Raw genomic sequence first — 27,592 nt, 5'->3', positions numbered from 1 at the left:
TGCTTCCAGTGGCTTAAACCATTGGGGTAGTCGGTCTTCCTGGCTGAGAGAGGTTAGGTAACTTAGTGCTTTGTAGGCACTTAATGTTTACTGCCAGACTTGCTGAAGTGTACTAAACTGAGGCAGGATTTGAATTCAGAGCTTCCTAACTCCAACTACTCTATCTCTCTATCAATCTGCCTCTGATGAAGACAACCACAACAGGTGGCAACTTGCTCATCGTCATCTATCTAGTAAGTGTTAAGTGTCGATCCAGGCGGCAGCTTTGGGGTTTCCCTGAGGTTGCCTCATTTGGAAAGGTGGGCAGTGGTTGGGGTGGTTCAGAAGAAGTTGCTCAGTGGGCATCATCCATCCACTCTTCCAAGATTCTTCCAGAAACCCTGTCAGAAAGTTGTATGGCATCTCTTCTCAGTGATGAAGAACACAACAAATCATCAGAGAATTTGGGGCTACTTTATTATTATTATGTTTAATGGAGGCTATGCTCTCCATAGCAAAGACCCCTGAAGGAAAATCTTTTCCTGGATGGTAGCTCCTGAGCTTGGGACAGTGTTCACTTGATGGCAGCTAAGGCTGCATTTGTCACAAGAACTACAATGGGGAGACTATTTAAGTCTACCAAGGACAGACCCAGAAGTGTTCTGGGCAAACCCCTGGCTGATTCAGGGTTCTCATCCTCTCTTGGATGCCAGTGAGGGAATCATCAGGGTATCCTTACTTGTACTCTATCTGAGCCAAATTACCCATAGTCCACTCTGATACCACACGGGCAATGAAGACCAGTCTATACGTCTCCTTCACATCTCCCCGAAGCACCAAGAAGGTGGTGACCACAAGTGGCTGATCTGGCTGCAATAGAGGCAATAAGAAATAGTTTGGGTTTCTGCTCTGGGAAATAAAGCAACTGGGGTTGGAGAGATCCTAGAACATTCTTTTAATAAGGAAGATCTTTTACCACTTAGAATTTAGTGTAGGGGTGATGGGAGAGCAGAGGACTGGGAATGCTATGGAAAAACCATCTTCAGCCCTATACATCATCGGTCCAATTCAGGTTGTTGGGTTTTTAAATCTCCACCTCTCCCCACTTCTCCCCCTTTGTCTGCCCCCTTCCCCAATCCTCTTTTCCAAAGTCACTTGGGTTCCAGTTGGAATCCGAATCCAGCCTCTGCTTATCCTTTGAGTTTCAGTTGGGGTTACAGGAGTATTCCCGAACCATTCCCAATCTGGGATCACCCTGGATCTTTAATTCGGTCCTCAAGGATCAACTAAGGGGATACCTCCCCTCTCATCAATTATTAGCAGTTTGCCAAGCTAGGAGGGCAAGGCTCATGCAATCACTGATCCTGCCCCGCCCTGCTCCCCCCTTCCCCCCCTCAGTTCCATAAATGTAGTTCAAAGCTCATTTGAAATTATCTGGATTTATATGCTAATTTGGACACAATGAGCTCTAAGCCTCAATTAACTTAACCTGAGCCTCAGTTTTCTTATCTGAGAAATGGGGATTTTTAAATTCTTGAGTGATAGATCATCAAGCTCATGGGGGTATCTGTGAGAAAAGGACTTTTGGAACCTTAAAGCAGCATAGGAATAGGAATTGTTTTTTGTTTTGTTATTATTATTAGATACTAGTTTTAGAGCTCAAAGGAACCTTGAAGGCCATTGCTTCCAACCCTCTCATTTGTACAGATGAAGAAATTGAGGCAGACCCAGAGTCTGACAGGTCGCATAGAAAGTAAGTAGGGAAGCTAGGATTTGGCTCTTGTTCCAACTCTTTCTACACCTCCATTCCCTCTTGGGGATTTCCTTTTCAACTGATTCAGTCTATGCCCTGGCATTCTAGAATTCTTTTTCCAGGCTGGGTGCACTATATAGTGGCTTCTTCTTCTGCCTAAATTTGGGCAGTAGTCAACGCTGCCCAATCTAGGTATAGGCTGTCAGTCATGATCATAGGCCAGCCTGAGAGCCCCTGCCTGGCATCGGTTTCCTCTACAATGACCACTCGATGTAGCTGACTTTCGGCACCAGTTACTTGGGTCTTTTGTGACTGAAGGGGAGCTGGCCTTATTTTCTGAACTGAGTTCAAAGAGGACAAAGGCTGCTTTAGATCTGGCTGGGTTCAGGCAAGGAGGGGGGCTGCTCCCTGAGAAGCTGGCAGGGAGAAAGGGGGGATGGGGGAATGGAGGAGAGAAGGGGAGGAGAAGAGAGGAGGTGAAAATGGAGGAGAAAGAAAAGAAAAGAGAGGTAGAGAGAGTGGGAAGGTGAGAAGAAAGGCAGCCAAGAAGGGGAGGAGGAGAAGAGGAGATGAGAAGGAAGGAGAAGGCAAAAAGAGGAGTGGAAGAGAGATTGGGAAGAAGTGAAGAGGGTAAGGGGGAGGAAGAGGAAAGAAGGGAAAGAGGGAAAAAGGGAAGGAGAGAAGGGGAGAGGGGAGGGGGGAGAAGAAAGAACAGAGGAACAGAGAGAGGAGTGGGAAAACCAAGGAAGGAGAGAAGAAAAGAGGAGGGGAGGGGAGGAGAGAAGGAAAGGAGAGGAGCTGCCCTAACTGAATCATGGATAAATATAGAAACCCCTTCTGGGTACAACATGCTTAGGAATGAAAGTAGCCCAGCCCCAGAGTCAGGTTAGACAAGGACTACAGCCACATACATCAAAATCTGGCATAGGCACCCAGGACACATTGATGGTCTTGGTCTGGCCACGATCCACGATTCCTTTTGATGGTTCCACTGTGAAGCCTTTATCCTGGAGATGGATGTTGTCCAGGCTGAACTCAATATTCTATGGAAACAAGGAAAACTCTTGTCCCTAGGGAATGGCCTTCTGCTGGGCTTGCTCCTTGTCTCCAGGGATAGATGCTTGTCCTTCTGGGTTGGCCCTAGTCCCCCGGGGAGCACTGTACCCCTCCCCCCATCTTGTGGTCTTGGGATTGGTGCCCAGACCCTGGGCTTGGGTATTTTTTCCTTAGAGGGTGGGTGTAGTTTTTCTCAGTTGGGCCCAATAGTCAGTGTAATCCCCTGTGCCCTTGAAGACTGGTCTGCCCCTCTCCCTCCATCTAGTCTCTGTAGCCCCTTCTTCTCATGCTTTTATCTGCACCCATGGGTGCAGCCAGTCTTATTCATTTCATAATCACCAAATACTTGTATTATGCAAGGCCTGGGGTCTCCCTTGAAAGATTAAACTTTTATCAGAGTGAGATGGGGGGAATACTGGTTTATAGAAGACAGGGCAGGGAGTGAGGACCCAAACGGAGGGTTCCAGGAAAGTAGGAGAGGGGAAGGAGTATTGAAGTGAGGAGGGAACACTAAAAGTGGGGAGAAAACAGTGATGTGAGGAGGGAGCAGTAAAATAAGGAGGTAGCATTGACACGGGGAGGGGGCACTGACTAGGGGAGGATTATCTAGGAAGTTCTGCATAGACAGATTGCACCTGAATTGAGTGGAAGGACAATGGGATGATGAGGTCCAGGCCTGAGGACACAAGTCCAGCGTGTGTGTGTGTGTGTGTGTGTGTGTGTGTGTGTGTGTGTGTGTGTTTGTGTGTGTTTGTGTGTGTGTGTGTGTGTGTGAACCCTGATGGGGAAAAGGGGGCATCTCTATTTTCACCCATCTAAAATGAGTATTTCTGTCAATTAGGAATGCAGGCAACACAACCTGAGAAGGGGTCTGTGGGCCTCCCCAAACTATCCGTGGGCACCCTAGAATTTCCTCTGTCAAAGTCTACCCCTTCCTTCTGAAGAGGTCTGGCAGGGGCCGGTGCCCAGGGAGCCAGGGGGTGGAGTCTGGGGCTGTGGTGGAACTCACCTTTTTCGAAGAAGGTTGGGAGGTTCGGATACATCCTATCTGCAGTTCCCGGGTGACGGGGTTAGCAGGGGTGGAAGAGTTATCCACCTGAATGTACTCCAGGGTCAGAATGATCGGCTTTATCTCTTCTGTTTCTAGGTGGGGGAGAATGGCTGGGTCACTGGTCTCCCCTCAATGGAGGGGCTTCCTCCACCTCTACCTATTAGGAGGTGGACTTGGGCAGATGAGGAGAAGATGAACAAGGTTCTGCTCCCCCCATCTGCCCTTGCCCCCCAGTCCCTTTCTTCTCCTTAAAGCAGAAGTCTGGGAAAGGGGCTGGGCAGTCTTCCAGCATCTGGCAGGGGGAAGGGAGCCAGGCATTGCCAGCTCTTTCAGAGAGAAGGAAACCTGAGGCTGGTTGGTGGTTTTGAAATGTTTACCAGAGCACATTATTTCCTGCTACTGGCAGAATGGGGGGGATGGGCCCTGGGGCAGGCTGGGCACAAATGGGAGCAGGGGAGGAAGGGGGAAAGGGTGGAGTCCACTGGGTGCATCCTCCCTGGGTTCTCAGATGAGAGGGCTGGGCTCCAACGAATGGCCAGCCTTCTGGTCTGGGTCCTGGCTTTGTCCATCCACTGGCTTCAGGCCCCACCAACAGCTGCAGGGTCACTCACCTTCCTTTCTTTCTTCCTCCCTCACAGTTGAGATCACAGCCAGTGATTCTACAGCCACATCCAGAGGGTCCCCTCCTTCCACAAACATCATGTGCTCTCTGGCAGCCCCTTTCAAGAGGATCCGACGGGAGATTTTCTGAGACAAGATAAAGGACAGTGGCCCAGTCACTGTGTGGGGGGGTCCCCCATCTCTCCCTACTCAAAGAGGGTTTGTAGTTCAGAGAAAAGCAGTTCTAGCCCACATTGGCACCACCTGGCAGGGCTTGGGTGGCCCAAATTAGAGAGCATGGACCTTATATTCTTCCAGTGGGGCCTGTGGAAAAGCAATCTGGCTACTTTGTGTGTCCCCAAAATGATCCAGGTTTGGGGGGTGTGAATGGGGAATAGGGGCAGGGCAGGTAATCAACACAGAACCCTACAGAGGCTGCAGTGGGTGGTGGAGCCAAATTCCAAGAGATGAATAGAAGAGACAGAGGAGGGGAGGCAGAGAAGTAATGCAAACACAGAAAAAGTCAAAAACCAGAACTCAATTCAGGGTGCTGCAAGCAGGTGACAAAGGCCTAAGGAAAGAGGATCACCTCTTCCCACAGTGTTCATAAAGGCCCAGAAGGTGGCACTGCTGCCCCACGGTTTGGGGGGTGAGCTAGGGTTCCAAAATCTGGGTGGGGGTGGTTTCCTATGGTGGGGAAGGGGAAGAGGAGGAGAAGGGAGGCCAGAGTACCATTTGAATGCCAATCAAGGGTGTTGGGGCCCTCCAATCTGAGAGAAGTCTGGAAACTTGAGAAATCATATGCCTTTCCATAGCCCCAGACCCAGGGTCCATTGTGTTTGCTTGGGTCCTTGCTCATGGTGGACAGGACCCTTTAGAGTCCAGAGAGCAGGTAGTCCAAGGGCCTGCTCCCAAGGATCCACACTGATACAAAAGTGGACGAACATCCTCTCTGGGTTCTCAGATGGGAGAACCAGGCTTCAGAGAGTGGTCAGTCACAGTGGCCAAAGAGTGCACAGATTTGCAAAATCCATTACAAATGGAATCTCATTTGGTCCTCATGGCAGTCCTGAAAAGTAGCAGCCCCACTTTACAGCTGAGGAAACTGAGGCAGAGAGAATGACTTGCTACTGCCACTTAAATAGCATTCGAGCTCATGTCTTCCTGACCCCAGCTAAAGTGCTCTGTCCATGATAATTATTAGTTTCAGTGAATCAAATGATCTCACTGACCTAACAACCAAATGACTAAGTCACTGACCCAGGTGAGAAAGCTGCTTTACTGTTCATTTGAACAAGGAGGGAGTCCACAGACCCTGTTTTTCCTTGATTCATGATTTCCACATTTTAGCTGCCAATGTGCCAGTCAAGAATGAGCAGTGCCAACTAGGTGCCAGCACCTCAGATACTCAACCATAAGCAGACCCTGGATGATTGAGGCCAACCTCCCCCTTACCCAGTTCTTCCTTTAAACTCAAGAAGACTGGGGTTCAAATGTTTGACTCCCTTTCTCCTCCCTTCTCTGGGTAAGTTGAGCTCAATGCTGCCAGTGGAGATGCCTGCCCTTGCTGCTCCGGGGGAACCATCTGGGAGATGGCAGAGGTTGTTGGAGCAATGGATGCTTTGGTAGAGGTCACTGTACCTTATTGAACAGTACCACCTGGAACCTATCAGAATAGTATAGGCTCTCATGGTCCGGACTGAAGGTTAGGGTGAAGTCCTGGGTCTTCCCGGGTTCCATAGTTCCATCTATTGGGGAGATGCTGAACACAGAATGGCCATTGTAGTTCTGGGTGCCTGCAAGGACAGAGAAGGGGACAGGTGGAATCCCGTCAGAGTGAAAAAGGCATTTGTCTTTTCCTCTCCCTTTTCTACTGTGAAATCATTAGTTCCGCCCCACCCTGAAAGTTGCATCTTGGATTTCTGCTCAGAATTACCAACCATGATGGTTTGTTCACTCAATGGCTGGGTCCATTTGCTACCCATTTCCAGTTCCAAGGAAGAAGACCTTGGAGAGCCTACTTTTGTTTTGGATCATCTTTCATCACAATAAAATTATAGTAGGGGGGAAGTAATTCCTGCCCAACTTTAAACTCGAAATCTCAAAGTTTTAGAGCATCTGGTTCAATCCCCTTTCATTTTTGGGGGGAGGAGTACCTGAATACTAGAGAAATTCACTCAAGGTCCTACAGGGAGCAAGAGGTAGATATGAATCAGAGTCCCCTAGATGCTAAGGAACTCCAGGATTCTTTCCATTAGATTAGACTAGACTGAACTAGATTGCTTCTGGAGAGAGATAGAAAAAGTCCTAGAGATTAGATAGCATCAATCCTTCCTTTTTCAAAAGAAATAAAAGGAGGGATGGGTTGCTCAAGATTATCTGTCCAGTTAGTGTTAGGCCTGGACTAGGACCCAGTTTTACTGGCTCTCTTTATGACTCATTTCTCCTTCCCCCACTTCCCATTGCCTCCCCAGTTAGGATTTCCAAACTCTCCCTTTCTGGAAGCAACAGACTCTTAAAGAAAAGAGATACTCCTGGAGGTGTTAGAGTCAATATTTACCAATGATAGTGGTCCTATTTTCTTGGTTATTGACAAAACCTGGCAGCTGCAGCTGTTCTTTATTTCTCATCCGGGAGAGGCTTTCCAGAAGGATGGAATATTTGATTGGGAGTGTCGAACTGTTATGAAGCTTTAAGAAAGCAGAAATTGGACTCATTTCCTCCACATGTTGGAGTCATACAGTGGGGCAGAAGCCCCCAGGAAAGTCACCCATCAGGGCAGAAGGAACTTCTGGGACAATCCTTCTTTCTCTGGCTGGTCCAGTGAAGAAGTTAGAGGCTGCTGGTGGTGGGGATGTCTAGGTGATACTTGGGTATGTTTAAAACATTTTGAGGGTTTTATAACTTTTATAACTATAATTTTTTTTAGCAGAGTAAAGCTGCTGAGTCAGCCATATCTGATACCATGCTTTCTTGGATAGACTAATGTCTGAAAATCATTCAGTCATCTTGTTTCTTCCACCATCCCTCCCCTCTCATCCATTAGTATCTGAATTCTTCTTTTCTTTCATCAGAGCAACCAGATCAAAAAGCTGAGTTCATGTTTATGTTAGAGAATAAAATGCTTCAGTCTAAAATACTGAGTTACAGCTCTCCCTGGGAAGACCACTATCAGCATCCTGCTTTCAAACACAGCAAGCACCCAATGTGTGTATAACATATTACTTACCCCTGGGGCATTTATAGGGGACACATTTATATTCATTCAAAAATTATACACAGATAACACATCCCCTCCTTCCTTGGTTCTTATTATTTCTATGTAGATGACTCCCAAAATGCATGCATCTATCTATCCATCTATCCATTCATCTATATATCCATTTAATCTTCCATCCATCCTTCCATCATCTAGTCATCCATCCATCTATCCATCCAAATAGCTATCATCTATTCATCCACCGCTCTAACCTTTCTATCCATCTCTTGATATGTCATTTATCTCTATATCTGCTTATCTGTTTATGTATATATATATCTAACTACCCATTCACTTATCTCTATCATCCATTTATCTCTCCTTATATCTATCTATGTATCTAATGTATCTATCCATCCATCCACCCATCTCGACCACCCATCTCTATGTATCTATGTAGGTATATATCTATAGCTATGTATGTATGTATGTATCAACCTCTCTATATATGTATGTATGTATCCATCCATCCACCTATCTCTCTTGTTCATCCATTTATTCCTCTATTTATCTATCCCTAAATCCATCCACCCACCAATCCATCCATCCATCCATCCATCCATCCATCCATCCATCCATATTTATATAATCAATCTAGCCTGAACTCTAGTCCTGAATCTCTAATGATAATCAGAATTTAAAATGTTAGCATTATAACCCAACCCACCCAAAGTAGAGTTCATCATTTTCCATATTCTTGACCACTCTCCAAGATTCTCTGTTCCTATTGCAGGCAGTTTACAAGAAGAGAGTCAGCCTTGACTCTCCCTTCCTTCACCCATCTAGTTGATGTTTGTCATATTCTACTGATACTATCTCCACAAGTTTCAAATCCCTTCCCTTCTCTTCACTTATACGACCACCTTCCTAGTCTGGAACTTTCTAAGTCCTTACTGGGACTAACTGATTTCTGTTTCTAATTAATTCCCTTGACATTTATTCCTCATGTTGCTCAGTTGTTTTTAACTCCTCATGACCCCATTTGAGTTTTTCTAGGCAGAGATACTGGAGTGGTTTGCCATATACTTCTTCAGCTCGTTTTACAGATGAGGAAATTGAGGGAAACAGTGTTTAAATGACTTGCCCATTCATATGGGTAGTTAGTGTCTAGGGAAGATTTGAACTCAGGAAGATGAGTCTTCCTGACTCCATGACTGGCACTCTATACACTGTGCCATTTAGCTGTCCCATAAAGATGCCGAAATAATCTGCTTAAGGCACATATCTGACCATGTCATTTCATGTCTTTAATGGCTCCCTATTTATTGCCTCTCGAATGCAATATAGATTAATCGGCATTGAAGGTTTTTACACAACCTGGATCTGAATTTGGAATTCCTACATCCTGGGAATTCCTGCCCTCTCCTCTCCTCTGACTTTGGAAATCTTTAGTTTCCTTGGAGATTCAGTTTAGGGAGCGGCCATCCCCTAAAGAAAGTCTTCTTGGATCTCCCAGTTGCTAGTGGACTTTCCTGTCTCAAATCATCTTAAGTTTTGTATAAGTGTGATTGTGTGTTTATTATATGCATATATATATAATGTATATACATGTATGTATGTATATATTTATTTATGGGTGTGTATGTGTGTGCTGGAAGGCACATTTTTCTTTTTGTCTTTATATATTCAAATCCTTGGTGACTTGAATTGTTTGTTGGATTAAATTACTTGTTTTAAGGATCACCAAGTACCATAATTAAAAGGTACAAAAAGAAATCATATAGAGAAAGAAGCAATTCTTCTGGAGTTTCCTTTTCTTCCCTACTAGCCACCATGGAAAAAGCAATATGATGGAACAACCATTTGAATAGACTGGGAGTGACCAGCTGCCTCTCCCTTCTGAAAGGCTTTCTATGCCTTATTATACTCCTTGCCCTGAAGGTCAGCTCTCCTCTATGCATTGTTTTCTTCATATGTGAAAACTCCATGAGAGTTAAGAATAGTCTTTTACCCCCCTTCTATTTGTATTGTTTATAATAGTAAATAGTAACATAAAAGAAAGTTTAATAAATAATTTTTCATTTGATCATCAGAGTATGGAAAGGTGGAGAAAAGGAGGTTGACATTTCCAGGTGTCAGTGAAAGATCCCAGATAGCAGAGACTGGATCTGTTTTCTTTCCCTAAGCTCCTCTCTCTAACTTATGATTACAGTATGAAACCCAACACTGTAGCATTGGCTTTTAATGAAGTTTTATTTTACCATCTTGGCTACTCTCTGGACATCTTATGGAGCTTGCTGTCTTTTTTCTCTAGAACAGAGATTGGGCTACTGTTGAATGTCTCATGTGAGGGCCATGATCTTTAAAAAATATATATTTTGATGACTCTATTTCAATACAATTGACTTTCTTTGGAATTATATGTGTTTTATGTATTTGAAAAGATTATTCTGTGATGGGATTCATAGGTTCATCAGACTATCCAAGAGGTCCAGAGCTCCCCTTCCTCCCTGTCCCCTCCCCCCCAAAATGAATCCTGGGTTTAGAGTGAAAGTTCTTGGGAATAGTTTATTTTTGGCAAGGCAATGGGTTTAAGTGACTTGCTCAAGGTCACAGAGCTGCTAAGTATTAAGTGTCTAAGTCTGGATTTGAATTCAGTCCTTCTGACTCCAGGGTAGTGCTCTATCCACTGCAATGCCTAGTTGCCCCTCTTGGGAATATTGAAGATGGTTTTTGCTTTTTTTTTTTAATAGAGTATTCCCTACAATCTGGGCACAGGGATGGGTCAGAGTTTTGAGGACAGGATCAATAATGCTCAGATTTGTTGACCACCATCTTCTGAAGACTTAGGTAGACTAATCAGACTATGACCAGTCCTAAGAAGCTCACAATTCAGAGGGAATTAAAGGTAATTGAGTGAGAACTCACTTTAAACATCGATGTGGCCGTTTCTCCAGCAATAACATATCCCATATTCAGGACATCTCCTTCAATGGAACAGGTGAGTGTGGATGCTACCCCTTTGCCTATCAAGGTCAGGGTAACAGTCCCTTTCTTAGAGATGATGTCCAAGGTTTCCAAGAACTGAAAAAAGGAGAAAGAAATATTGATAGAGAAGGTTTGTGCAGACCAGAAGGACGGCATTGGTTTAGATGAGGACTAAGGCTATTTTAAATTTTAAATTACTGAATCTTAGGTTTAAAATGAAAATAAATATAAAAAAAGTTTTTTATTGACTCTAATATTCTGTTCTATCATTGAATATTAATGTCAGTGCTGGGAGCACCCTCTGGGCTCATTCAATTTAACTCTCTCCTTTGACATGTAACAGGAATCTGGTAGATTAGAAGGCCCTCATTAAACACTAGGAGAAACACAAAGGCTCAGAAGAACAACAATTCAAGGATGAGCCACCAATCTTATTTAAACTGTAGCAGATTCCTTAGGGGAGGAAAGAGGGGGAAGAGAGGTCAGATAGATCAGCAAAATTCTCCTTTTGGCTAGGGATCCTCACATCAACCCCAGGTCCCTATCTCTAGCTTAGCAGAAAGACCTGTGGTCAGTGCTATTAGATATTTTTCCATGAAAACTCAACTTGAAAAAAATCATTGCCCACTTCTTGTGGGTCCATAGATTTCCCCTAGTTCCTGGGATTTTTGACAAAGTCTTCCGTCTTTTGCTGGGCTAGCCCATCCATCTCTCCTGGCAGTTAAGAGGCCAGTAGGGCAAAAAAAAAAAAAAAAAATCAAAAGTTCACAGTGTGAATACATTAAGCATTTACTTTTTTCTCTCTGAAAAAGGACCAAACTCTGCAACATTTTAGCAACAATGGGGTTGCCTTCTTCCTCACACCCACCCCAAGAAAGGGGCAGCTTATTGCCTGATCTCTCATTTTGCTTCTGAATGAGAGGTGAGTGCTGACATTTTATCTGAATATAGATAGACTAGAGGTCAGCGTAGATTTGCCACTTATCATAAGAGTTTACCGTGTCACTCTCTCGGGGAGAGAATGATACAGCAATGTCTTCACTCTCTTCAGGTTGAAGGCCACGGCAAGGACATAGCAATATAAAGGGACCATAGGGATTCATTATTGAGAACTCTAGCTGTGAAGAGACCACTCAAGGAAACATAACAATAATAATGATGATGGTAGTAGTAGTAGTGGTAGTGATGATGATGGTGGTGGTAAAGGTGATGATGATGATGATGATGATGATGATATGATGGTGGGGGTAATGATGATAGTGGTAGTAGTGATTGTGGTAATTATGGTGGTGGTGGTAGTGATGATGGTAATGATGATGGTGGTGATGATGATGATGATGATAGCAGCCTTCACACAGAGCTTTACATTCTATCATTTGATCTTCATCCCAACCATGAGAAGCAGATATATTGCCCCCTTTTTCAGAAGAAAAAATTCAAGGTAGAGGAAGGAATAAACACTGCTATAGCACCTACTCTGCACAGTCACTGTGGTAAGCAATTTGGTCCTCACAACAATTCTGAGGGGTAAGTGTTAGAGCATTGCATTTTACTTATGAGGAAACTGAGGAAGGAATAAGCATTTATACTAGGTCTACTATATGCCAGTTACTATACTAAGCACATTTACAAATACTATCTCATTTGATTCTCATAACAACCCTGAGAGTGTAGGTGCTGTTATTATACTCATTTGAGGAAATTGAGGCAGAGGTTAAGTGACTTGTCCAGGGTCCCACAGCTAGAAAATATCTGAAGTTGAATGCAATTCTTCCTGACTCCAGGTCCAATTCTCTCTCTCCACTGTATGGCTAGTACTTAGTACCTTAGGGGTTTTAGCCCAAGGATGAAAAAGAGCAAATACTGGAACCCTCCAATTATTAACAGGTTCAGAGACTTTTTGTGGTTCAGTGCTTTAGAAGGAAAAAAAAAGGTCACAATAAGGAAAGGAAGATCATAGGAGCCTAGATTTACACCAGGAAGTGATCTCAATGACCAATTCTTCCAACTCCCTCATTTTACAGAGGAAAACAGATATGGAAAAGCTGAGGGACTTCCCCAAAGTCATATGGAGAGGGAAGTGGCAGAGAAATGAATCTACTCCAAAAATATCTGATATAAAATCTCTCTTAAATAAACATGGCAGTTCAGCTGCTGAATCATGTTGAAAACACCCAAGCTGGAGTTCTGAGGAAGGATACGTCCAAGTATTCTGGGCAGAGATTCTGTATTGTGATCCTTTTGATGTCCCTGTGCCCTGAAACAAACAACAAATACATATTGTGTCACTTCCTGAGATCTGGAGTACAAGATCTAGGGGCCAGATTAAGTCAACCAAAATTTGAGAAGTGCCCACTGTAGGGCAGTTGGGAGTGATGTGCAAAACTTGGAGTGGAGAGGGACTAGAAATTGGTCTAGGCAAATGATGTGTTGGGAGGGATGGAAGGGTAGGGAGAGGGAAAGGAGGGAGGTCTTAAGGAAGTGAGAGCACAAGCATCAGATCTTACCGACGGCAATGTCTCCAAAATTGAACATGGTTTTCCCATTTTCTGAAGCAATCATGAAAGGGGGAGTCACCGTTGGACAGTGTAATTCTAAGTACAATGTGTTGTAAGGACTAGGAAGTTGAGAGAGAGAGAGAGAGGGAGGGAAATCAGGACAGATCTTTACTCAGGAGGAGAAAGAGTAAACTTACCATCCAGTTTTCTGTTAGGAATCAGGAGATAAGGGGAATGGAGACAAAACTTGGAGGTGCGTAATTGTGGAAGGAATGAGGGATTAAAAATGGAAAGAAGCTACTGATCAATGGAAAAAGTGAGGGTCATTGGGGGACAGAAGTGGATTCACTTCCTCTTCATTCATCATCATCATAATAATAACAATAATAATAATGATGATGATGATGATGATGATAATGCTTGTCCATCACTCTTGAAGGAATATCATCAGGGAGATGATGGCGTGACAAGTGTATGAATTAGATTTGAGTGAGGGGGTCATCAGACTCATTTTCTCCTCCAAAGCCATCTGGATCCAGTGGCCAGATATGAATCAGGATGACTGGAGATGGCCCTGGATGCCACACAATCAGGGTTAAGTCCTCACAACGAAGGCAAAATGCCATCTACATGATCTCCTAGAAGCCAAGACCCCTGAGGGATCATTGACTTGTCTCTAGGCTTGATCCATTTGGAGGTAGGATGCTAAAGGTAGGAGAAAACAGGATCCCTGCAATGAGAAACCACAATCTCATGAAGCCCAGAAGCCCAGACCCTCCTTTGATCATAATTTCTCATGACCTATATGAATGAGCAACTGATCTTCCCTATTAGGTCTCTTAGAAATTAGCAAGGCAATCCTTGGTGACTACCCTTCGAGTTAGGGAACACAAGAAAAATGAGAAAGGATTTGGGGCATTTTCCACATGAGTATTTTCTGCTGGCCCCCTGCCTTTCCTTGGCATCCCTTGAGTTTGTAAGAATGATTGGGCACCCCATGCTGAATGGGCAAGATTTCCTACCTGAAGTTCATTGGTACTATTTCCTTATTTTCTTTAATGTCTCCACTGGCAATGACACATGGTATGACATATTTATGAAACTGTTTTTGGAAATCCTTAATCAACATGGCTTTTGCAGTCTGGTATTCTTCTGAACTAGAAAAAAGCAATTCAGGCATTTAAGGCAGTATACCCTAGAATAAAACTTGCATCCAGTGAGCATCTCAGGGTGATCAACACTGAAGCCTGGGGATGGACACCTTTGTTTATTTTCACTGTCTCTTGTGCTTGTGACAACAGAGTGAACATAGACTGTGAAATCACTTTATTAATGTTCATTCCAGTTCAGGGTCATGTGATAGAAGGAAAAAGGTAGGGAGAGAAGTCTGAGAAAAACTGGTCTATAAAGTTCAGGGTGATACTCTGAACAATTTGACCACAAATTGGCTGGAGGGGGCAATATACTGTTTGTAATGACTATTTAGAAGAGTCTTTTGAAGGTTTGGGGGCAGAGGAGTGGTTTCATTTATTTTGGTAGCCATATGGAACATGAATTGCATAGGGGAGAGAACATCTGGAGAACATCTCAGCTATTGTGATAGTCCAGGTAGGAGATAGTGAGGGATTAAACTTGAAGATGGTCTGAATGGAGAGAATGGGATCAATGATTGGATAGAGGAGAATGAGGGAAAAGAGAAGAGTCAAGGACCTCAAGGGTCTGTGAAATGACTTCCTGGCATGATAAGTTTACATCTCAGTGACTTTTCTTAAATTCAGGTCCTCTTAGGTTATCTTGGCCTCAGTTTCTCAATGAAGTGGGATAGATCCATTCTGGACCTTTCCTTCTCTATCACTAACTAGGTACTGAACAATCAATATGGCTGGGGTTATGTCCCTAAAAAACAACCACCATACATCTATGACTCATTGACTTTTGGATGTAGATTAGGGGATACTCTGGACTGATGGTTCCTTTGGGAAATGGCCAAAGACATTCTTGTGTCACCAGTATTTTTAGTTTTCTATAACTCAAGTATAAAGGGAAAAAGTTTTCCCAGAAAATATGTGTGGAACTTTCAGTACAAGGTTTTAAGGAGGCCAAAATTGGACATGATGTCACCACTTTCTGCATCCCTTATTAATAACTTGGCCCATGGAAGGGGTTAGAAAGGGAAAGAACAATAATGTGATGTGAAATTTGGCTCCTGTGCTCTTTATGAACTCAAAGTCTCATAGTCTTTTGGGGATCACAAATGAAATAAATGATTATTCATAAGGGCTTCAGAAACCAATAAATAAAATAGAAATAAAATAACAACAATAACAAAATATCATTTTAATATAATCTTTTTTCAGCTATGAGAAGGGCATGTCTTAACAGTCTGTCAATGGAAAGTTGAAAGTCAATGATGACATTCAATCTCAGGAGCATATGGCATATGGATTCAGTTCTGGATCTATAATATTCTACAATATTCCCAGGTAAATTTCTTTTTTTCTTTTTCTTTTTGCAAGGCAATGGGGTTAAGTGACTTGCCCAAGGTCACACAGCTAGGTAATTATTCGGTATCTGAGGTCAAATTTGAACTCAGGTCTTCCTGACTCCAGGGCTGGTAGAGTTATCTAGCTGCCTCCTCCCCCCCCCCCACAGTAAAATTTTCATTGCCCTTCTCTCCCTCAAGCATTCTTTCAGTTCCAGGGTCTCCAAGGTTCGTTAGCATTCTTACTTCAGGGCAGAATTTGCTATGACAGAAACCATGCAGACATCATTGAGTGGGGTACTGAATGAGGAATCAGGGATACTTGGCTTCAAATTCTACCTGACACTTATTGACGGGGTGACCCTGGACAAGTCATTTAGCATTTCTGATCTTCAGTTTTCCCTATGTGTAAAATAAGATTAGACTCTGTGAGTGCCAAAATCCCTTCCAACTCTAAATTTTCTGTCTTGAGAACTTTATAAGCAATCTTTGATAAAAGACTAACTCTTTTAGAACTCAAAAGCATGAAAAACAATGGCATAATTAGCTAGCATATCAATATAAAGAGCCCAATTTGTCTCTTCCATTGCTAAACTGATGGGAACCAGTCATTGTCATCAAAGTTGGGAATGGGTCATTGCTATGAAATATCCCAAGGTTGACTCCTGGGCTTCCTATGGGCTCAAAGGCTCATACTGTCTTTGGGGGATCCCATAGTTCTTTTTTTTTTTTTTTAGATTTTTTCAAGGCAAATGGGGTTAAGTGGCTTGCCCAGGGCCACACAGCTAGGGAATTATTAAGTGTCTGAGACCGGATTTGAACCCAGGTACTCCTGACTCCAAGGCCGGTGCTTTATCCACTACGCCACCTAGCAGCCCCCATCCCATAGTTCTTAGATTGCTATCAGACATTGATGCTCTTTTTTTTTTTCAAAATGACTGAAATGGGGAACCCAGCTGCAATTGGAGAAGGAGGAACAGTTGGTTCATTTTGCTATCTGTTGCAATACCACTGAGAGAGATGACTTGCTCTATAATCTGTTACATGTTGAATTAAATAGAAATGACGCCACTGGAGAACTTACTCTATCATAATTTTCTGTGGTTTGGGGCGCTCCTTTTTGAGAGGAGAGCGAGGTTTGAGCCACTTGATGGCTGCTTTGAGTGACACGGCTGGGATTAGCAGCTTCGTACTTTTCTTTGGGGCTGTTTCCTTTTTAGGCTACAAGAAGAGAAGACAATGAGGAAAAGCTCACCTCTTGAGACTGCTTTCTGTTTGGAGTTTGAGGAAAAACAAATGAAAAGTTGAGAAAAAAAAATGGCTGGAAGGGTGGAAGGGAAGGGATTGTGGGGGGAGGTTGGAAGCCACCATAGCCCTAAGGAGGAAGATGGAGTCATTTAACTGCATTTTCCAAAGGGCCCCTCAAAAGTTCCTAATGCTAGATGTCACAGTGGATAGAACATTGACCCCCAAGTCAAGAGGACTCAAGCTCAAATATGACCCCACATAGTGACTAGTTGTGTGACCCTGGCCAAGTCACTTAACCCTGATTTGCTTAAAAAAAAAGTTTAAAAAAAAGTCCTCAAATCCAGAAGTGTCCTAATACAAATGGGCCAATTTCATTCCAGGTTGACAAATTCAATGATCAATAAACCTTTTTAATTGCAAAGACATTAAATATTTATACTCTTTCAGGTTGGGATTATCAGAAAAAAGTTACTGCTCAGTGCTTTGCAGTTGTGTCTGACTCTTCCTGACCCTATTTGGGAGTTTTCTTGGCAGAGATATAGGAGTGGTTTTTTTTTTTTTTTGCTATTTTCTTTTTCCAGATCATTTTACAGAGGAGGAAACTGAGATCAACAGAGTGAAGTGACTTACTCAGGGTCACACAGCTAGTAGGTATCTGAGGCTGGATTTTAATTCAGGACTTCCTGATGCTTCTATGTCTGATGCTTTAAGGAGTGAACCTCAATGAGCAATAAGAAAGAACTCATAATGTAATAATGTGATGTGTTGATAGTCTTACACTTCTGCATGTCGTCCCTCCACCCAGTTTGGTTCTTTGTTGGCTTACACTTTTAAATCAATAGGTTGTAATAGGAATGCAACCATAGAAGCGCTTAGATCACTAATAAACCCTGGAGTGTCTTCTCTTTAAAATGACTCTAACAAGCAACCCATACGCAATGGAAGAAACCTGCCCAAGACAACCCTTGTTCATTAGAATTGCTCAGGGGGATGCTTGTTATTTCTTGAACAAGATACAAAGATACTTCCACCCAGTTGGCCTGGTTTTCAGTAGCTAAATCTGTGACCCTTTTTAGTGTTGATTCAAAATTAAATGGGTTCAGGGCGGGCAGTGGGGGTGAAATACTTTCTATCTAGGGAAACTTCAATTCATATTCCATTCATTGGAAATATGGGATTATTTACACAGGGTTTGCAAATGAGTAAGGCAAATGGTGATGTGGGTTCATCTCTAGACAGATGACTTCCCAGATGGCAATACTCAGCCTGAGGCTCTCTCCAAGTCTCAGTCCTTTGTCATCAATTACCAATTGGACATTTCTAATTTGGCTCCTCCAACTTGTGTTCAAAACAGAAATCATTCATTCCTTCTTTCTCTCCCCCTAATTTGTCTCTCTTTCTCATTTCCTCTTTTCTGACAAATGGACCACTAGTATTTTTAGGCACATGGTTTCCCAAACTCAAGGTGATCCTTGATTCTTCTCTCTTCCCCATTTCATATTTCTTAGTAGTTCTTAAGTTTTGTCATTTTTGCTTCTGCAACATCTCTTGGATTTGACCCCTTCTTTCCATTCACCAGCATCTCTCTCTCTTATTCGGGTTCACATCATTTCTTGTTTAACCTATTAAGATATCTTCCTTACTGGTCTCTCTGTCTCAGGACTGTCCCCTCACCAACCTGTTCTCCATGGTTGCCAAAATGGTGGTCTTTAACCAGGGCTGATCAGCTAACTCCCAAAGTTCTGGTGGCCCCTTATTGCCTCTAGAACCAAAAACCCTTCTGGCGGAGAAAGACCTTGATTTTTTGATTCTGCTCTACCTTTCCAGGCTTATTACAGATGACGCACTCTTTATTTCAGTTAATCTCATCTTGCTGTGCTTCACAAGATTTCTCCACCTTTGCATTAGCTGTGTTCCCTGCCTGAAGGCAGTCATTCCTTCCAGACCCATGCCTCTTAGGATAATGGAAGGAGGGAGGAAGAGTTATCTTTACCTGTGATTCATGCAATCACAGAAAGTAAGAGTTAAAAAGAAAGGATTATAAATCAAATGCAGACATAAAACTATTAGACTTGTGACCCAGGCAAATCACTTAACTCTGATTACCCCAACAACAAAAAAATAGACTTGAGTATTCTTTGAAGGGTAGTGGTCACCTTCTGGGGGATCTGGCCCACAGTGGGAGTTGTGGAGAGATACCCTAGAAGGAATGCCATCAACATCAGAGCCTTGGGTGGCTAGGTGGCACAGTGGATAGAGCACTGGCCTTGGAGTCAGGAGTACCTGGGTTCAAATCTGACCTCAGACACTTAATAATTACCTACCTGTGTGGCCTTGGGCAAGCCACTTAACCCCATTGCCCTGTAAAAAATCTAAAAAAAAACCCCTAAAAAACATCAGATCCTTTAATCTGTTTCTCAGGTCAAAAGCCACAGCCACATAAGAACTGTCAGTGCTTCCATCTCCCAATTCCTTTGCATTGAATTGTAATTATTTAATTATTTTTATAGGTTTCATCCTATTGAAAGTAACCTCTTTGAGGGAAGGAATTTCCATTTTTTTCCATTGTTGTTTCTAGTGTCTAGCAATAGTGAGAGTTTTTTGATTGATTTAGATAAAGGTTTCATTGGTTCCCTACTTCCTAAAGATTAAACTATATTTTTAGCCTGACAATGAGGACTTTCTACAATACGGTACCTTTCCAGCCTAATTATACTGAATACTATGTTGACATCAATAAAACTGATCAACTAACTGTTCTGCAGTCTCCTTTCATTTCTGAAGGATGTGGCTCATATCTGAAATGTCTTCCCACTTCATCCTTGGGCTTAAGAATCTCCTTTTTTTTCTTCAATTCCCCTTCCCCTTTGAACGCTTCTCTAATTCCTTCAGATGGCAGTGATCTTGCTTCCCTCAAATTATCCTGGAGTACCTTGCTTGTACAAGTATCTCGTGTGTGTGTGTGTGTGTGTTTGTGTTTATGTGTGTGGTATGTGTGTGTGTTTGTGTGTTTATGTATGTGGTGTGTGTGTGTGTGTGTGTGTGTGTGTGTGTGGTGTGTGTGTATGTGTTAGACAAATTCAGAGGGGGGGTCAGGCAGCAGAGCCTCTACAAAGCCTCCTAAAAAGAGGGAGGGAAACAGGAGGAAAGACAGTGAATGATGTTTGTTGTTGTTGCTGTTCGGCACGTCCTGCTTTTCCCGAACCTTTGGACTTGTCCGTGGGATTTTTTTTTTTTTGCAAAGATATTCTAGTCATTTGCCATTTCCTTCTCTAGGGTGTTTCCATTTAATAGAGGAGGAGCTGAGGTAAATAAATAGGAATTAGGTGACTAGCCAAGGGTCACTCAGCTGGGGAGTGTCTGAGGCTAGATCTGAACCTAGAACTCCATGTACCAGGGCATCTTGGTCAGGGAGGGGCCACAGTAATAAAGCTAGGAGACTGCCTACTCTGCCTAGAGCTCCAGGCATCCAGGGAAGACTCCTGAGGAAGTGGCTGAAGGTGACAAGCAGCAGTGGCGCAGGCTCAGGAGAAGCAGAGGGATTCTGTGAGATTCATTTCATCCTCTAGCTTGGCCCAACCAAAAGTGCCTCTTAGGAAGAAGCTTCAGCCTATCAAGCTGTGGGCATCTGGGCGGCCCTAGTGGCCAGCATGGTGGTGTAGGCTAGCCGACTGGGAGCAACAGCTTTAGGGCAGTGCCCCTTGGTGGCCCGTTCAGAAATTACACACTGAGTTTTCAAATAGCTAGCTTTCCGCTTTCCTTTCTCCTTTCTTTTCCTCCTTTCCTTCCTTCCCTCCTTCTTTCCTTCCTTCCTTCCTTCCTCCTTCCTTCCCTCCTCTCCCTCCCTCCCCTCCCTCCTTCCTTCCTTCCCCCTCCTTCATTCCTTCCTTCTTTCCTTCCTTCCTTCCTCCCTTCCCTCCTTCCTTCTCTCCCTCCCTCCCTTTCTTTCCTTCCTCTCCCTCCATCCTTCCCTCCTTCCTTCCTCCTTTCCTTCCTTCCTTCCCTCCCCTCCCTCTATCCTCCTCTCCCTCCATCCATCCTTCCTTCCCTCCTCTCCTTCTATCCCTCCTTCCTTCCTTTCCATTCAGTGAAATATTCATGTATTATTTTGAATAATAATAATATATCATAGTATATGTAATATACTCATATACTAGTATATCTGCTTATCCAAATATCACCTATCATCTATTTCATCTATCCTGTCTATCTCTATCTAGTCTACCTATCCTGTCTATCTCTTCATCTATCCATTCATCTCTCTCTCTCTGTCCACCTATTTACCTCTCTAGTCTAACTATCCTGTTTATCATCTATCATCTATCTATCGTCCATCTATCTATCATCTATCTATCTATCATCTATCTATCTATCTATCTATCTATCTATCTATCTATCTATCTATCTATCTATATCTATCTATCTATCTATCTATCTATATCTATCTCTATCTATCATCTATCTATCTATCTATCTATCTATCTATCTATCTATCTATCATTCTATCCTGTCTATCTAACTATCTTTCTATCCTGATCAGTTCAGTGGTACAGTGGATACAATGCTGGGCCTAGAGTCATCCCCCAAGTTCAAGTTCAAATCTAACTTCATGCATTTTTCTGTGTGACCCTGGGCAAGTCACTTCACCATGTTTGTTTTGGTTTCCTCTTCTCTGATCCTTACAATAATCCCGGAGGCAGGTGTTATTATTGGACACATTTTACAGATGGGAAAGCTGACTTGCCCAGGGTCACACTCCTACTAAGTGTCTATTTGAATTCAGATCTCAAGGCGTCCAAGAGGAATGCCACCTATCCCCTATCTCCTGTGCCACCTAGCTGCCTCATTAGAGAAATTCCTTAAAGTAAGTCTGAGGTACAGCCCATGCTGCTAGATGGTTAGTTATGAATAAAACTTCATTTTTTAACAAAAGATTTTTGGATAGTGTATACGCGTTGATCCAGCTATATCCCAAAGAGATAAAAAAAGGGTTAAAAAACTGCACATGTTCAAAAATATTTATAGCAGCTTTTTTTAATGGCAAAGAATAGGAAATTGAGGGGATGCCTGTCAATTGGGGAATGACTGGATAGCTAGTATATGACTATGATAGAATTCTATTGTTCTGTAAGAAATCATGAGGGATGGGACTCCAGAGGAGCCTGCAAAGACTTGACTGAACTGATGCTGAGTGACGTGAGAGAAGCCAGAAGAACATTGTACACCCTAATAGCAACATTTTATGATGATCAGCTATGATGGACTTATATTCTCCACTCAATAGTTCAGTGATCAAGGACAATTCTAAAGGATGTGATGGAAAATGCCATCCTCTGAAGGGAGAGAGAGAAGAGAAGAAATGAGAGTGGGGAGGAATAGAGTGGAGGTACAGCTAGTAACAGCAACTGTGGGGAAAATATTGAAGCACCTTCTCTGGTGGACTTATGATAAAGAAAGCAACTCACCCCAGAGACAGAGCCATTGGAATCTGAACACAGACTGAAGTATGTTTTTTTCTCTCTCTCTATTCTTGAGGTTTCTTATGTTTACTCTTATAACACATTCAATTTACATCAATGTATGGCATGGAAACAATGTAGAGACTGTCAGACAGCCTTCGGGGCTGGGGGAGGGAAGGGAGAGTGGGGAAAAATTGTAGAATTCAGAGCTTTGCAAAAAATAATGATTGTATATAATTGGAAAACAAATAAAATGTTAAAAAAAACGCTATCCTCATCCAGAGGAAAAAACTGTAGTGTCTGTATGCACACCAGGCACACTAATTTCACTTTTTTTAAAATCTGCTTTTTGTTTTTCTTTTTTTTGTTCTTTTTTTCTTTCTTGTGTTTTTTTTTCTCTTTTTATGGTTTCTGATTCTTCTTTCACAATAGGATGAATATGGAAATATGTTACACATGATTGCACACATACAACCTATTTCATATTATTTGCTGTTGTGGGAAATGGGAAAAGAAGGGAGGGAGGTAGAAAAATGTGGAACACCCAATCTTATAAACAGATGAATATTGAAAACTATCTTTGCATGTAATTGGACAAAATAACATAACATTAAAAATATTTTTGGAATTTTTGTTTTTCGATCATTGTGTTTGGCCTTCCTTACAATGAGTATTATTGCATATGGTTTTTGGCACCAGCATACCGGTTTTTGTCTTTGCATGGCTAAGTTCCTCATTTTGACGACTTCAGCTTTGATTGTTGACTCTGCCAGAATTGGTTTGAAAATCACTTCAACCATGCATTTCTGGGAAAGAAGACAGAAAGTCATAGTAGTCTATGCTCAGAGAGCAGTCACAAGGGAGAGCAGCTTTTTCCCTGCTTAAAAATAAAAATATGAATAGAAACATCAGAGGTTCATCTCAGTCTTTTGACCCTCTCCTCCCCCTCCATCTTCCCCTATGTAAAAAAAGAGCTTTGAGTCGTGTGGACATTTTTAATCCCTAACTATTTTGAGATGGCATGATTCATGCAGCAAAATAGGCTAAAAGTGACTACCAGTGGCATAAGTTGTAAAAATGCCTCTACTTCCCCCTCTTATCAGTTTCCTGAGGTTAATAATCAAGCTGATTCTGCATGATTATTATTGCCCTATGAAAACTGAGTGTAAAACAAATAAGGCAATTTTAAAGTTAGGAGAAATATATTGTAAAATATTTGTAATTATGTCAAAGTGTCTCTTACAAATATTCAATAAAAAGTCTGAGAAAAAAAAATTAGGGAAAAAAGTCCCAGAAGGATAGAAAGTTAGATGTGGAGTCAGGAGCCTGGAGGGGTGACTCTTGTTTCCCCTCATCTATAATTAATGCTATGCTTTGTTAAGTAAAGAACTTTGCACATTGTAAAGTAAGCCCTTTTGAGCTCTGTGAGGGCAGAGATGGGATTGCTTATTTGTCATTTAGAATACAGTAAAGATTTAATAAATGCTTGTCATTCTTCATTCATTCATTCCATTTATTCCCATTCTCTCTCTCTCTCTCTCTCTCTCTCTCTCTCTCTCTCTCTCTCTCTCTCTCTCTTTTGCAAGACAATGGGTAATTATTAAGTGTCTGAGGCTGGATTTGAACTCAGGTCCTCCTGACTCCAGGGCCGGTGCTCTATCCACTGTGCCACCTAGCCACCCCAATTCCCATTCTCTTTTGAGATTTGGTGAATAAATGGGTGAAAAGAAGGAGGTTGACTCTTGTGCCTAAGCTAAAGAGTGTTCCCCCCTTTTCCTATTTTAGGTGACATACTCACCTTGCCTGGTAGCACTGTTCCCACAGAAGGTATTATGATGATGGGGGCATTATCTGGCAAAAGGAACTCAAAAGATGTGGGTCCCACAGGCACGATTTCCCCAGTACCAATGCGGGGAACTGGGTGAGTCAGAAAATTGGTGCTCGTGTGAGAATTGATCACATATAGGGTGGCAATCGACATGTCAAATAAAGGTGTGGCAGCAAACTTGACCAAGTAGTGAGACAGCTCCAGAGGAGGGTGGACGCCAATTGCTTTGCATGAAATTTTAAATTCTCTGTAAGGTCAACAGTTAGAAATTAGGGTGCTTTCAATGGTCCTTTCCAAGTGGGTCCCTAGGGTTGACCCTCCCTCCTCTTGGAACTCTGGTCCATTATTCCAAGCTACCAGGGCAATGAAACTAGGTCTAGCTATGGGAAAATTTGATGGAAATGTCAACTGAGAGAACAGAAACATGTTTGATGCCTTCAAATGGAGCAAGGGAAAAAGAAGGGGGAGAGACATCATTTCCTCTTTCTAGTAAAGGAAAAGAAGACAGCGGTAATGAGGAACAAAGATGATTTCCCAGCTGATAATGTCTTACATATCTGAATTTTCTGGTGAACAAACTCCAAGTTGCTGACACATCAATGTCCTAGGATAAACCCTAATGATTCTGTCTTAGAACAAGCAAAATGGGACAAGAACACCAAGGCATGTCTGATACTCTTGTGAAGGGATCATTAGGGGGGTGAGAAGAGTATTGCCTCTTCTGCCCACTGTCCCCATTGGAGAAATAATAACAACAATAAAAATAACCATAATACTCAGTGGAAAAAGCTTTGAGTTTAGTTGATGGGAGGTGCCTGATGGCAGCAAGCTGGTCTTCCCTTTTCCTTTTTTGCTTAGAAAGAAACATGAGTTATTGTCCTTTCTTTAATGTCTTTGCAGGCAGGATGAAGGTTTGACCACTTTTATGATATCTAGAATATTTAAAAGGCACGCTGCATCAGAGGCTATGATAATGGTCAATCATCGGCAATACTGTACTTCTACTATTGGAAGCGGGGAGCTGTCCAAGAGCAGCCCAATTGGATGTGGACATATTGCTCATTCCCTCCTACCAAGGTTCAGCAAATTCAGGAAATTCCCCTTTATAAACTCTACTGGGCATCAATGTTCTGAAGGTCTTAACGTTTTAACCACAGACCAGATGATTGTCTTTATGAACTATGCCCATTTGGGGGGGTGGCAAGGCAATGGAGTTAAGTGACTTGTGCAAGGTCACAGAGTTAGATAATTACTAAATGTCTGAGGCTGGATTTGAACTCAGGTCCTCCTGACTCCAGGGCTGGTGCTCGATCCATTATGCCACCTAACTTCTCCCAACCAATTTCAATAATAGTGTATGAAAATAAGGAGGTACCTCATGGGCCAGACAGGGCCCCTCTTAGGGCTACGCTTGGGGACCTGACCACATTCTAGGGTTTAACTAAGGGGATTCCGCCTCACCTGTTAATTAAGGTAATGCAACTCAGCTGAAATTCATATTCCTTCGCTTTTATAGGTTTAAAGATGACATCAAGAAACAAACACTGCAAGGGCAGGATAGTTCCAAACCCATCATTGGGCTGAATTTCTACATACTTGAAAATAAAAAAAGGGATATTAGATAACTGAAAGGAAGCTGGTATAGATTATTATCATTCTTCCTCCCTTCCCAACTTTATCTTTACTCCTCCCCCAAACACCCTGGTTTTAACAGGACCCACATTGGATAGGGGATGATGGGTGGGGTGTGAAGGGTATGGGGGTAGGAATATCTGTCACTCCAGGGGACCTTGGGGAGAAGTTGAAACTATATATTTTACAAAGGAGGAAACGGAGAGGTAGAGAAACTTAGTGGCTTGTCCAAGGATTCAAAAGAAAACTGACTCCTTCTACTTCATCATACCCCCTTGGGGTTGTCCTTTAAAAGTTGTGCCAGGCTAGATGTGATGCACCACTAGCTCATCAAATACTGATACAGCTTCTGGGAGCCATTGAGGGAGGACAGCTTTAGGGAGAAGGGCAACCCAATACTATGAAATAACTGAGCAGTTATGATCACAATGAGACCCCCACATATAGGTACCTCTGGGATATTGATAAATCCAAATTCTTGGGGGAGGAGACAGTGATTAATGAGTTTAATTCTAGTGTAGACAGCTTCATAGATAGTGCAGTATCCAAAATCCACTTCTTTGGGTTCAATTTCCAAATCTGATGTCGTGACAACAGCATGGACAGTGAATTTCACAGGCATTTTCTGAAATGGAAGAATAATACATGGGAAAAGGAAAAGACCAGCTTGCTGCCATCAGGCACCTTCCATCAACTTAACTCAAAGCTTTTTCCACTGAGTATTATGGTTATTTTTATTGTTATTATTTCTCCAATGGGGACAGTGGGAGGGATAGATTATAAATACATATAAATTAATTTAGGGGTTTTTTTTTAGGTTTTTTGGCAAGGCAAATGGGGTTAAGTGGCTTGCCCAAGGCCACACAGCTAGGTAATTATTAAGTGTCTGAGGCTGGATTTGAACTCAGGTACTCCTGACTCCAGGTCTGGTGCTCTATTCGCTGCACCACCTAGCCAGCCCTAGCCACCTAGCCGCCTCATGAATTTAATTTTGAAAACTCAAAGAGGACGGGAAATAGTGTCTGTGGACCTATGATCTTATCAGTATGAGTATTCCCTTCAATGACAGAGATAATGTCTATCCTCATTTGTCCCTCTTGCTTGACCCTTGACCACATCCTCTTATATGTTTGCCCCAGGGGGGTCCCTGCAGAGGCTATAGATAGGGGGACTCAGGCTGCCCTCTGCTCATCTCTGGCTCTCACCAAATCCATCTTCTTTTTCTTTAAATATATATATATATATATATATATATATATATATATATATATATATACATACATATGTATATGTTTATAGTACCCTAGAGACAAATCAAACCTTGAGGGACTAAATTAAATGAAGGAAAAGAAGGGGAGCATCTCATGGGAAATATCATATAATCTGGGAACTGGATTGTGTAAGATTTGATCAATCCAATGAGTTGGAGAGAAGTGAGAAGGTAGGGCAGAATCTAGTTGGAGGGGGCAGCACTGGGGCAGTGGTAGTTGAGATGGATGGTGATGATATCATCAGAGAAGTATTAGAGGATACTCTTCATCCTGGCTGCTCATTTGTATAGGTAAAGAAGTTTTGTGAGGAATGTGTAAGAACCCAACTGTGTATCCAACTTTTTCCACAGATTTGATTTTTTTTCATTAACAAGATTTTCATTTTTTTCATTTCTTGTTATGCTCTTTATATCAGAGGTTTTTAATGTTGGTGGGAGGAGGGGAGTGGTGTATGAATTTGGATGGGAAAAAACAAATTACATCTTTGTTTTGCCAACCTTTTTTTAATCCATTATATTCTATTTTATGTATTTAAAATATTTCATGTA

At 42.4% G+C, this 27,592-nt stretch overlaps 1 protein-coding gene across 1 annotated transcript in view; it reads right to left on the bottom strand.

Moving 5' to 3' along the window:
• Positions 1–434: 434 nt before the first annotated feature.
• The window catches only part of CFAP74 (cilia and flagella associated protein 74), a 131,027-nt gene continuing 103,869 nt past the window's right edge, over positions 435–27,592 (bottom strand). Inside the window, exons 24-39 of the mRNA XM_074218707.1 lie at positions 26,225–26,398; positions 25,603–25,736; positions 24,112–24,388; positions 23,018–23,119; positions 16,691–16,827; positions 14,147–14,281; positions 13,134–13,243; positions 12,828–12,883; positions 11,625–11,744; positions 10,567–10,722; positions 7,000–7,129; positions 6,081–6,235; positions 4,451–4,586; positions 3,798–3,931; positions 2,644–2,775; positions 435–849 (exon numbers count right to left, since the gene is read on the bottom strand). Coding sequence (XP_074074808.1) covers positions 715–849; positions 2,644–2,775; positions 3,798–3,931; positions 4,451–4,586; positions 6,081–6,235; positions 7,000–7,129; positions 10,567–10,722; positions 11,625–11,744; positions 12,828–12,883; positions 13,134–13,243; positions 14,147–14,281; positions 16,691–16,827; positions 23,018–23,119; positions 24,112–24,388; positions 25,603–25,736; positions 26,225–26,398 — 2,223 coding nt within the window. The 3' untranslated portion in view covers positions 435–714. The remainder of the gene's footprint in view (positions 850–2,643; positions 2,776–3,797; positions 3,932–4,450; positions 4,587–6,080; positions 6,236–6,999; positions 7,130–10,566; positions 10,723–11,624; positions 11,745–12,827; positions 12,884–13,133; positions 13,244–14,146; positions 14,282–16,690; positions 16,828–23,017; positions 23,120–24,111; positions 24,389–25,602; positions 25,737–26,224; positions 26,399–27,592) is intronic.

This window comes from Macrotis lagotis, chromosome 1 (genome assembly GCF_037893015.1).
Source record: "Macrotis lagotis isolate mMagLag1 chromosome 1, bilby.v1.9.chrom.fasta, whole genome shotgun sequence".
NCBI classification, from domain to species: domain Eukaryota; kingdom Metazoa; phylum Chordata; class Mammalia; order Peramelemorphia; family Peramelidae; genus Macrotis; species Macrotis lagotis.
The sequence above is the reverse complement of the archived record's forward strand: the minus strand, read 5'-3'. Positions and strand labels throughout refer to the sequence as shown.